The following is a 13,106-nucleotide window of genomic DNA, read 5'->3' on the forward strand; positions in this document are numbered from 1 at the left end:
GGGCCAAAGTCTGAGCAGTAAAAATCTCAAAGACAACACATCTGCTCGATACCTTACAATTTAAATAGATTTATTTTGGGAAATCAAAAGCAAATTTGATCTTGCACCAGGATTCGTCTCATGCATTTGCTACATGAAAACACTGAGTGTTCCTAACAGTTCATTCAGCTGTATGTACAGTATCTGTGTGTTACAGAGTAGTCTGATATGAAGACGAGCCTTCCTCCGAGCTGCTGTTCAGTAATGGCTGTCTCTCTCCGTAGCTCGTCGCCCTCTTCCTCCTCTGGTTACGCTTCCACTTCCTTCTTGCAACAATAAGCAGTGCGGCGACGATTGCGGCGATCAACGCCCCGAGGATCCCGGCTCCCAGGAGCCACTGCCAGATCTGCTGGGCCTGCTCGAGGTAAGGCGTCAGGAACTCCTGAACAAACCTCTGGCCTGTAGTGGAGATATGATGTTAATCTTTCTTTTTTATACATGACATCTTCAAAAAGGATGCAGAAGAAATGATGAAACCTTAGTTGCGAATATTTGGAAAAATGGCTATTTTTAAGTGAATGACTTATGAATTACATCACCAAAATGATGAGAAAACATCATGTAAACTATGCATAGCCAGAAATGATTTTCTATTTTGCGCTCTCAATCGCCATCTAGCGATATCAATATATCTGCTACACCTCTCTGGAACCGATACAGCTTGAATTATTTAATTATAAATGCTGTTGCCACAATTACCCATGGTAATCGATGCATGTTGCTGCCTCTCGTTATGAATCACATAAATACACAAGTGTATTGAGATTAAATCAGTCTCGTGTATTTCTGAAAGCTACTTTTGTTCACCAACAAACAAAGAACCTTTCAATGCAACGTAGACCTGTCAGCAGCCAAATGACCCGGTTTGATGTGTTGTATACATCATTGTCCCCTTTGAGAAACTTGTCTTAAGGTCACAATAAAGTTGATCTACACTTAAATAAAATAATATGTGAAAATATGATATATAATGAAAAATATATACAGTTAACGTGTGTTTAAATTTGCAGTCGTACAATATTAATGTAATGTTGTAATTCATACTCCAAAACATACACACACACATATATATGTATATATTTATACATATATATATATATATATATAGAAGAAAAAGTAGAAACAATCTTTAACTGAGCTTGTTTGTTATTGTGTACTGACCCGGGTCCAACAGGTAGGCATACTCAAATCCTAGAGCCTTGTCGGACAGGAAGTAGTCTCCGTTTCTGTGGAGAGGCAGGAAGGGCACCATGTAGTAACGATCATTGTGGCCAATGGGAGCATTGGCTTGTGGGTAGTTGGTCCGGACAGGCTGGTGGGCTCTGAGCCAGCGCTCATAGATGCTGGAGAAGAGAAGGAAGGAACAGAGAGATAAACGGGATAAATTGAGGGAGGAAGGGAACTGTGGGTAAAGATTGTTATCATAAAGATAGTAAAAGGAATCAAGAAATCATATAATGTTCATATCAAGGAGGTAGGCAAAGACGTAGAGGAAGAAAATGGATAAAGCGAATAATATTAAATGGGAGAGGTGGAGATCTTTAAATATTCTCAGTCTCAAATATGTTGGTTTCCTTAATAAAATACTTTTCATTAGAAACAATGTTTAAAATATGTTTATGTTTCATACTTTTAAAGAATGGTATAATTGAATTATGCATGAGTGTTCTAAGTAAGTATTTTTTATTAACTTTATAGGACAAATAACTGTGACATTTCTACATAAAGCTACCTGAATATGTGCAAGACACCATTATTCATACTCCCGTCTCACTATTCTTAAACTCCCGTCTCTCTTTTTTCCTTGTATTACTTTTCTCTTTTTGTTTCTGCCTCCTGTAACCCCTCCCTCTTTCTCCTTTCCAACACATGAATGTTTATTCCTCATCACAAACAGATGTGGCTATTCACTGCAGTGAATAGAAACAATTGACCAGATGACGAAGAGATTTTGTGTAAACACACCGTGTGCTCTCTTTGTCCTGTGTGCCATGAGTGGACATGCGTGTGTGCTTCATCCTACCTGTCAATGAAAGCATGGTGCAACAGGAATATGGGGTCGTTGGCCGAACCCTGCACTGAGGACATGGAGCCGTTCATGAAGACATGCAAGGCGTTGTGCATGGTGCTCTGGCCTGTCATTGCCATGCCTGACGTTGGACTGGCAAAACCTGCAGGAGGGAAGAAAAGTACTCACTTGTGTTTAAAGTGCTCTTTGTGTCACTTTTGATAGCAGTCTTTGAGATGGAATTGACTATTTTTGAGAGATGCTCTTGGAAAAATCTAAATTAGAAACAGAAATCCTCCCTTGGAATCTTGTGTCATGCCTTGTCAATACCATGTGACGAAAAACGGTTGCTATTAGTCTCAAGCAACAAGGTATTGCAAAAATAAAACAGTGTTTTATTAACAGAACATTGAATTAGTAATTATAAATAATCCATCCAGGATAGATGCATTTTGAGCATCTGGTGTCTCACCATTCATAGGTTTAAGTGTGTGTGTCTGTATTTGTGCTTGCTTCTCTTTGAATGTATGCACACAGACAGACAGACACACACATGTGACTGTATTTCTGACATTGTATAAACTAAGTGAGCCAAAACTCATCAGACAGATTAGACCGTTGATTAGGTTCAGGTTCGATGGTTCAGCATGGAAGTACATTAATGTTAAAGTATGTGTGTGTGTGTGTGTGTGTTTCAACCACTCCTACCCTCTATGACGTTTCTAAAGCTCATATTGGCAAATCGGTCCATGGGTCCCGTCTCGTACTGTGTGAGGCCCACAGTGAAGTCCACATCAGCTGTTGTGGGGAGTCTCACCGTGCGGTTGGTATCATGGTTCCCAGGGTTCCGCAACAGTGGACCCTCCCCGGTGGCGTTACACAAAGCCTCTCGGTTGTTGTACTCCTCTGGCTGGGTGCAGATCACCTACACACACACACACACGCACACACACACACACACACACACACACACACACACACACACACACACACACACACGCACGCACACACACACACACACACACACACACACACACACACACACACACACACACACACACACACACACACTGTGGTTAAAGAGCTCCACACGTCAATATGAAGTGCAAGAACTTTTGCAAAGTTTCAAACGGATTTATCTGAATAACTCAGAATAAAGTCTAAGATAAATTTTCTGCGATGTGAATACAAAGCCTCTGAAGTAGGATTTTCACTTTGATCTTTTATGCTGACTGGACCAGGATGAATTCATAAAAAAAAGTGTTTCAAAACATTTCATTAATTTCTTTTGATTAAGAGGCTTTAGAGCAGCGGTTCCCAAACTTTTTAGGCCACGCACCCCCTTCTACATCCCGACCGGGTTCACGCACCCCCAACCACCCCCCCCCCCCCCCCCACACACACACCTTAAAAAAAAACAACAACAGAGCCGCATAAAAATCGGACGAATGAGAGAACAGTTTGCTCGCGCGTGGCGTTTGTTTACAAGATAAAAAACACAAAAACTCTTCCTGCACCGTGCCTTCGAAAAGGTAACGGACGTAACGTTACGAAGGTAACGGACGATTGGCCAGATTGGCCACATCTGTAGACTCGTCTACTTGCAGAGAGTAAAACTCACTCTTCTTCACGCGACCGACCAATGTAGCCAGGATGTCTTCGGACAAAGCATCGATGCGCGCGAGAGTGTTGTTGGACACCGGGATCACGCGCAACTTTTTCGCTTCTCTCTCTCCAATCATACATTCCACCATCTCTTTAACATTTTTCCCTCTCCTTCTCCCTATTACGCGGTCAGAATACAACCACAACACGCCGCCTGTCTCCGGCAGAAATGCGCTCATCCACGCACGGGAACAACACCGAGTTGTAATATATACCTCCATAACACCCCGCCACTCTCGGCTCATACCTCCCCAGCAACGAGGCACATCACCCGGTCACAATACCTCCAGAATGTCCCCCGGGTGAAATCCGGGACTTGGTGTTATGGTTCCGAGTGGCGGGCGCTCACCCGTTGGCGCTGGGACGCGAGGTCTCCAGCCGTCCCCGCCGTGAGGCACCCGATCGTCGGGTCTGTCAGCCCTCGGAACAGGCCGCGGGTCAACAACTCGTGGGTGGCGGGGTAGAGGCGAGGCAGATCACAGAAACATAAAGACTAGAGTACAGCAAAGATATGTTGATGAGAAGCGTATTTGTACGTCAAAACACAAACGTAATCAGGGAGAAAATACGTTCGTGGTAAAACGTAATTGAGAATGCATTTTAGTTTTGGGGGAACGTAATTTTTAGGAGACAGGACTGCACCGCCATTACATTTTTCCTCTCGCGCACCCCCTAGAGGCAGCTCGCGCACCCCCAGGGGTGCGCGCACCCCACTTTGGGAATCCCTGCTTTAGAGCAACAGATCTGCTGAATGAAATTGAAATATAAAAAGCCTTTGTTTGTTTGGTGGGTAAAGGCATTTTTTGTCTCTTAATAATGGATAAGAAAGATTGGCTCATATATCTACACATCGATATCCGTACAGTTTGTGCTCACAGACACACTCACTGAGTCAGAGAGAGACGTTTTCTTACCTTCCACGAGGAGAAGACAGAAGCAGGGCTGATGAGGTTAGGATTGAGGGGGCTGCGTCCGCCCATCAGAGCATCGGTGCACACCTCGCAGGACTGGGCATCCCTCCAGTCCCAGTATGGGATGGTGAAGTTGAAATCTCCCGTCAGCTTCCTGATCTCATTCTCCCAGTGGATCAGGTAGACTCGGTGCCACGGCAGAAATGCTGCAGATTCATGGGCAAAGTCGATGTCTCTCCATACGTTCCCTGGCCCTCCCAAGAAGGCGTCCCGGGACACATAGTAGTGTATCCAGACAAACAGGTCATAGCTGTTGATGTCAGAGAACATGGGGTTCTCCCCATTTTCACCCATCTCTGCTCTTGTTGCCGTGGAGATCACATAGTCACGGCTGATGGTGTTCTTTGCCAGGTTCAGATACGAGATGAACTTCTGTTGCTCAGCAGGTGACATGGTCAGGATGTTCCTGCGCACTGACTCTCTGTACTCAGCACAGTTTGAACCCCAGTAACCAAACCTGCATTCACCACAGTTAACACCTCCATAGTTTCCAGCACAGCGACACGTCCGGTTGAAGAAAGCCAAAGGCCAGCGCTCTCTGTCATCAATCCCACTGTGTGGGTACTGTGGCCCATGGGGCTCTTCTGAGACCTCCACCTCAGTGCAAAAACCACGGCCTGACAGGGCCCCGCAGGCTGAGCCGTCACCGTCCCACACCGGGCAACACTCTTTGGTCCGGAGTCCCTCTGAGTTGGCACACGGGCGAGGGAATTGGCATAAAGAAGTCCCAATGAGCTGCAGCAGAACGACAGATACATACAAGCTCCTCATGGTGAAAGTCAGACAGCGTAAACTCCTGCTGCAAAGGTGGACACAACAGGACCTGATGTCCTCACAGACTTCAGCTGGCAAGGTCAGACGCAACTGTGGCACAGAGAAGTAGCTTCACCGCCGTAAAGTTACTGCTCGTCAGTACGAGCCAGATTTCACACAACCAAATTTGATCTAGAGATGGTTTCTAGTGAAAAATACACACTCTTCAGGGTACCTGTATGTATACAAGCAACCAATTACTAACTTTTGAAACTTGCTACCCCGCTATGCTACAATCTAACCCTCCACCGAACCTCCTTCCTCCGCTCTCTTACACCAAAAGACATGTTCTCTTGCCACTCATTGAGCCGTTTTAGGGGCCGTCCTCTGGCAAAGTGTGTGATCTCATTGTGATCTCACGCACTCTGTCAGGCACACACACATACACACACACGCACCACACACTCATACTCAAGAATGTGCACGTACACCATCACATGCTCAGGATAATATTCTTGATTCCTCTTACATTTTGTCTTGAGACCAGTTGGCCCCTGATCCACCTCAGGCAGAAACTCATGTGGTTTCTACCCTTGGCAAAGACCGGGCCAGAGTTCATGCATGATCAAGTGTGACGTTGATGTGAGGTTGAAGCAGAAAAAGTGAGAATTGGAAAAGAAACTGAGCATATATTAATAGGAATCTACCACAGTGACATCAGAAGTGAGCTTCTGCAGGTGTTCAGTCAAGCCAAACTCAGTTTCTCCTCTGGTTGAAGGAGTGCTGGTCAGTGTGCTCAGTGGTTCTGCTCTATTTGGCGTGTTGCATGGGAAATACGGTATATATTAGTCTGGGCAACACACATATTATGTCACTGATATCTTAAGCCATCATTCAGGGTGCACTTTTAGTTCTTTTTAGACAAAAACAATATCTCCATTTGGATTTAGTTATGTGAGGACATGTGAAACATATACAAGTTAAACGTTTTTGGAGCTCATTTCGTTTGTGAGGAGCATGTACAGCTGATGTAAAAAATATCTTGTGACAGTTTATGTTCTGTATTTGTATGAGAACAGACAGCAAAAGAGAAGCACGATTTGTTGCAAAATCCAATATTCAGTTTGTTTGTCAGGTGTTCCATGTGGTTCTTAAAAGTGAGCCAGATTACCAAGTATTTACAACACTCAATATAATACTCAATATTACACAATAAAAGTTATTCTATGGCACCAGAGCTATGTGTAAATAACAAAGCTTCAAAAAGCATCTGCAAAGGGGTGATATCAGTCGAAGCAGAGCTGTACAATCAACAATATGGACTACAAAAGAAACACTGAAAACTGCAATCCAACATGGTTGTAACTTGTGTGTACATCTTATGATCCCTTTATTGACTTGATTCATGAGTTCACAAGTTGTGCAGGCTTTAAGAAGCATTTAATTACATGTAGGCTGTTACAAAATAAGGGTCTCTTTGAAGGTGTCCTCACCATAGCGTGACAATCACCAGCATTACACAAGAATCTATAATATGTGGAAGCTAAGAGGAAGACGGACAGTGAGTGAGTTTTTTTCCTCCTCACTGTGCACTGGCTCCCTGTGATTCTGCAGACTATAGAAGTTTACAGTCGGGCCCAGGGCACGAAGTCATCCGCACAAACCTCGGGATCACAAGCCGGTCACATGCTGCCGTTGCCAGGCACGGGGTGCAGCTTATCCCGCTGCAGGAACGCAGTAGTACGCACATGAATGATCATCACAGGATAAACCTGTCTGCAGGGCTGCTCTGAAAAGTGAGCATGCAGTGCGTGTGTGTGTGTGTGCGTGTGTGTGTGTGTGTGTGTGTGTGAGAGAGAGAGAGAGAGAGAGCTTTGTCTTTGAACTTACTGAGAATTGCACCTTCTTTAAAGCTCTCAGGTTACAGCAGTTCACACCACGAACTCCAGAATATTTCAACAACCACGTGACATGAAGTAAAGCTTTCTCATAATTATCTTATTATTTTGTCCCAACCAGACACAAGAGGGCAGCATGACCCGTTTATTGCCTGAAACAGAGGAACAGCCACAAGGCGACTGGCTGTCACAGCAGGCTTTTAGGCTCATCAATTGTAATTAGACAGGAGGGAAGGGAGCACACTGGTCAGCTGACCAGCTGGTGGTGTTTCTTATGCTTATGTGACTTTTTTCTATTCGTATCAAAATCCACCCCGCAGCCCTGCACGGGAAGATACATCTTACTGGTTTCTACTACAAGGGGAGACATAACTTCACTGGTTCCAGCCTCTCAGGTGTGAATATGTTCTCTTCTTTTGTTTTGTTTTCCTTCACAGTAAACTGAATTATCTTTTGGGGTTTTCAACTTCTGATCAGACAAATCAACATCCATCACCGTGAGTTCTGGAAATATTGCGATGAGTATTTTTCCGATATTCTGTCGACAAAACTACCGTAGTTAAAACCAATGAATTAAGGTAACAATATTCATCAATAATAATCATTAGTTGCAGCCCTTGAATAGATTTTTTTCTGTTTTAAGGGTGGCTCCCTTTTCACTGGGACTGCAAGGTGAAATTGACATGCTGCAGCTTCCCCAGTTTGTGTGCCGTCCCTGTTATCAGGGAGTCCTGGTACTCAGAGACACCATGACAGCCTGTCAACCTGTGCTGACAGTTAACAATCAACGCTGAGGCTGCTCTTAGTTTGTATGCACCCAGACTCTGGAACAGCCTGCCAGCGGATCTGAGGACACTTGCTCTTTTTTAAAGTGCGTTGAATTCGCATTTCTCCTCTTAAAATGTTATAAATAAACAATAAACACAGTGTTATAGATTATATAACATGCTAAACCCACTTGTTCCAATGGGCTTCTCTTTTGAGGGAGATTCACGTCATTCTGTTCTCACAATAACTTTATACTTAGGTATAAATCTGCCAATGAGGTGAGACTTTGTCACCTGGTTACAGGGCGTTTCAACATTGTGAGGAGTTGCATAATGTTGAAGTAGGTGGACAGATCTGCCTTTTGTGTCAAACTGTCGACTGACACGAACATTGTTGATATTGTGACATTGTTCTAACCTAGTGGGACAGATTTTCAAAATCTATTTGAGATGTATTAAACCTTTTAAGAAGGCCGTAATGTAAATAATATTTAGTGAGTGTAAGTACCTGATGATGACAAGAGCAACACAATCAAGATGATGAGGCTTATTAGAAATTAATGTTTGCCACATGTCACAATCGTATTGTTTAGTTCACTTAAAAGTGACATTAATACCCCAATATTTACTTGTTCAATGAAGCAGCAATCACATTACTCGAGACTGAATGTTTCATAACTGACGTCCTCGTTTCTCTGTTGCCATTATTTTGTCTCTGTTTGTCCTAGTTAGAGTAGGAATATCACAGACAAGTGACAACCCTGTAAATCAGCGACGTGTCTGTGGCAACCGACTGTTATTTTGAAATGCCATTGAATAATTGATTTGTCGACTGTGACACTGACTCTGTTGTGCTTGTGATTTGCGGAGGAGTGTGGTAAAAAGTGAATTTTACCCTATGGATGTTTAGATGCATGTGCTGTTCTACACACCAGTCACACACACACACACACACGCACACACAGTGCAGGTGTGTCAGGGTGTCCTGGTTGCGTCACTGTAATCTAATTTTCCTCTAACCTGTCGCCGTGTGATGCACTCCACTGTTGCCCACGCACTCTGCTCAACAGTGTCAGTGTCAGACTACGCACATGCAGTGTGGTAACGGGATGATTTTCATCTGTCATACCTTTCAATCCAGTTCTTCGTGTTGCAACACACTCTGCTCGGTCACTTGTTTCAATCGTAATTTGCTTATTGATCCAAATTTGCATCAATCATGATGAAGAGTTGAATTTGTGTGTCTGTGTGTGTGTGTGTGTGTGTGTGTGTGTGAGAGAGAGACACAGACAGAGAGAGAGAAAGAGAGAGAGAGACAGAGTGAGAGTGTGAGAGAGAGAGAGAAAGTGTGTGAGAGAGAGAGAGAGAGAGAGAGAGACATTGACTTCATTGGCTGCTTGTTTTACTACAGCAGTGAACGGTTGCCATGGAACATTCTGTCATTTCATCCGTTTTAAACATTTCTATTTAGAAAATCAAAGACATGTTGTAGAGCGACAGCAGACAGGAACTGTGTCGGAGTCTCTTGTTCAATCTCCAAAGATCCTCCAAAAGTCTGCATTCTAACATCGAATACATCACACGATACATCAATCAAGTCAATTATTGATGCATCGCATCGTCGGTAAACGCATAATCCAGATCGATCAAAATGAGTAAATATTGGAAATCAGTTAGCAGCCTGGTGGTGATGTTCATGACAGAACTGGACACTATGGACACATTGACACTGATTGACCAATACCAAAGGCTCGTACATGACTACTTTCCCATGGGAAACTCAAACATCACAACTCGTACTGTAACATCTCACGTATTGTCATTTAACTTGCCAGATGTCCACTTTGTTAGCTGCTTGATTGAATATGTGACTTTGTGATCTTAAGACAGCTGCTGGAATCATCAACAGCTTTAGTCTCAGTGAGATTATAGCAGTCTGAGGAGGAAGGTCAGGTACAGGCTGGCCTTCAGGTCCCCTGTGTCCTTCGGAGGATCCAGCTCTTGACTCCAGCTCGAGCTCACACACACACACACACACACACACACACACACACACACACACACACACACACACACGCGCACACACACACACACACACACACACACGCACACACACACACACACACACACACACACACACACACACACACACACACACATGCAGGATAGCCTTACTAACCCTGACCTTTCTGTGTGTGTGTGTGTGTGTGTGTGTGTGCGTGTGTGTGAGAAAAACAGTGTGGGAATTGATGTAGTTGTGTGTGTGTGTGTGTGTAGCCTATATCTATGCTCTTTTAATGGTCTGCTAATCCCAAATGCATTTGGCTGGGAAATGAATCCAAGGCTTGTCAAAGCCAAGCTCTCTAAATCCCTTTCTATCTCCCTCTCTCCCTGTCTCTCCCTCGTTCTCTCATTCTTTCTCCCGGGCTACTCTCAATCGTTAGGCCTGTATCTCCAGATGGTACCTTGGAGGTAGGTGTGATATCGAGGCAGAGGGAAAAAGAGAGAGAGACAGAGAGAGAGAGAGAGAGACAGAGAGAGAGAGAGAGAGAGAGAGGATGACCTGTGACGCTATCGGAGCATCCTCATTGGAGGCGGAGAGAGAGAGGACAGGGGGGTTTGTTGCCATAGTGAAAAAGTAGATGACCCACCGACAGCATGATGCGCTGATGGACGAGTGAGGGATGCTGTGTTTCTCTAGGGGCATTCACCTGTCCTGCAAGCAAAGGTATGTAACTTCTCTTGCTTTTTGGGTCGTGGCGTGGAGTAAAAACAATTTCTCATGCATTTATTTCTCTATACAGCAGTCAAGTTCATGTATGGGGATGCATGTCAAAGTGACTGCAACAAGGGGATGCACAAAACATGACAAACAATCACTTCTTTAATATTCCCGGTGTGAAAAGGTGTCTCCAGGATACTCACTTGGAGCCGATGGTGACATCTGATGTTTTTTAATCTCCTATAATTCCTTCCTACTGCAAACTTTATGTAACATCAGTGACATGGTAGCTACTGTGGTTTTTATCTTATTTTTAAAAGGGAATATTGTTTAGCCCATTTGATGCCAAGACACATTTCCAAACAAAGAGTTGAAGAAAGCGTCTTTTTGTTGTTTTAATCATTGATTCAAGTCAAGTAAAAACAATGAAACAACTCAAATTGAAAAGGCCACAGTTAGATTAAACGTGCCATTACAAGTAAAAACAGGGGACAGCAAGTCTATTTCCGTGCAAAACAGATCGTCGTTGCTGGCAGTGGCAGTCAGTCAGTGACATATTTGAGTGGAGACGTTTGCAGGAAAGCAGGATGTTTCCATTATATTTGTATTGATTTTTTTTTTTTATCTTTAATGATTTGATCTCTGTGGGTATTTTAAGTGGACGCCATGCGAAGCTGTAAGCCCACAGCCTATTGCTCTTTACTCCCGTGACGGCTATGCAACTTCAAATGTTGTCGATCTCCTCCAATGCGTCATTGTCCCAGCGCACAGTGTCACCTCTGATATCTATTTGATCAGATGGGGAGACAGACAGTCCACCTCGTGCTACTAATTAGGCTATAAGAAGAACCATGGATACATTAAGCTATTATTTAACTCATCTATTTAAATCTGCTTTTAACCTGTGAAGCTATATACGTACGTTTTTGTGTCGTTCCTTGCTGTTATATCAGCTCTTTTGTTTGTATTGTTGCTTTTATTGTTTCTGTTTTACCATGTAAAGTGCCTTTGAGTACCTTTTTAAAGCGCTATACAAATAAAGTATTATTATTGTTATTGTTAATTAAGTATCGGCAGAGGGACCAAGACGGTGCTAGATAGACAGAGTGGGATAAAGGGAAATGACAAAACAAACATGTGCAGAGAGAAGAAGACACTATATCAAATAAATCAATATGCTCGGTTTGACCACACACTGCACAGTTTATGTCTATGTTGTTTGTTGTTCCCTTTGCTGGCGCGACTTAATAAAGCCTGCTTACGACAATGTGAACCTTCTACAACACCCGTTGGCAATAGGCTACTGTATATTCACGCCATTCAATCATATTTTAATTTGTTAGAATTAAACCGAACAGGAGAGAACGAAAGTGAATCCCGGAACTCAAGCTCTGATTGGCTGAATCGCGCTGGAGTCCGGTAACAGGTGTTACGTCGAATTATTTGCCCCCATTAAATAAAACCGTGTCTCCTTCACGGCGTTGTTTTAATGGTTGACGACTTGTTGATGTTAAATGGGAGAAAAGTGGAGTTTGGGGAAAGGTGGAATCACAAACTGATGGGGAAACAGGCTTTAGCAACGTATCGTTAGCTAAAGTCTGCTAGGCTAGGCTAACGTCTGCGGAATAATTTAAGCTAACGTCAGTTAAATGTGCGAAATCATAAAGTAGAGTAACACTAGCTTAACATTATTAGCTTAGCACATTTGTATTGATGACATAAATACGTTTTAAAAACATCTTCGCTCCATTGTTTATGGTATTGAGGTAAGAACATGCTAAGCTAAAGGCAAGACAATCAACGTTAGACACACAACAAGGCCCGTTCTCTGACAACTGCTCTCTTTTAATTAGTGGTCTGCAAACCATCTGCTAGCTTGAACAGTCTCATAAACAGGTTTTCTTCTGGTTTTTCTTCTGGAAGACATGAGATGAAGGACAGGAGGATAAGGCAAGATGGATGATGTGAAAGAAATGTTCCGAATCCAAACTGAGAGACCAAAAGGACGTACAAAGGAAAAGAGAGGAGGCTAACGTGATGAAAAGATGGGTTATTTTAGTGAAATTTATTTGAGGGAAAATTAGGGCACACTTGACTGGAGGATAAATTAATAAAGATCGAGAGTTGGAAAGGATGGATGAGAGGGGAAATAAGAGGGTACAACTAGCAGAGAGGTGGGATGAGACGGGGGTACGTGTGGAAAGACAGAGAGAGAGAGATGAGTGGAGGGCATGCGGAGTGAGGGGCTGTGGAGAGGAGGAGGAGCAGCGGAGAGGAAAAGGG

At 43.5% G+C, this 13,106-nt stretch overlaps 1 protein-coding gene across 1 annotated transcript; it reads right to left on the reverse strand.

The window, feature by feature from the left end:
* Positions 1–49: 49 nt before the first annotated feature.
* Positions 50–5,755, reverse strand: tyr (tyrosinase). Its single transcript, XM_079271303.1, has 5 exons — positions 4,627–5,755; positions 2,756–2,972; positions 2,063–2,210; positions 1,201–1,382; positions 50–438 (listed from the first exon to the last, which is right to left on the reverse strand). Exons 1-5 carry the CDS (start codon positions 5,452–5,454, stop codon positions 191–193), a joined length of 1,623 nt encoding a protein of 540 aa, XP_079127429.1. The 5' UTR covers positions 5,455–5,755; the 3' UTR covers positions 50–190.
* Positions 5,756–13,106: the final 7,351 nt, after the last annotated feature.

The sequence above is a fragment of the Melanostigma gelatinosum genome (assembly GCF_949748355.1).
Source record: "Melanostigma gelatinosum genome assembly, chromosome: 7".
In the NCBI taxonomy this organism is placed as follows: Eukaryota; Metazoa; Chordata; class Actinopteri; order Perciformes; family Zoarcidae; genus Melanostigma; species Melanostigma gelatinosum.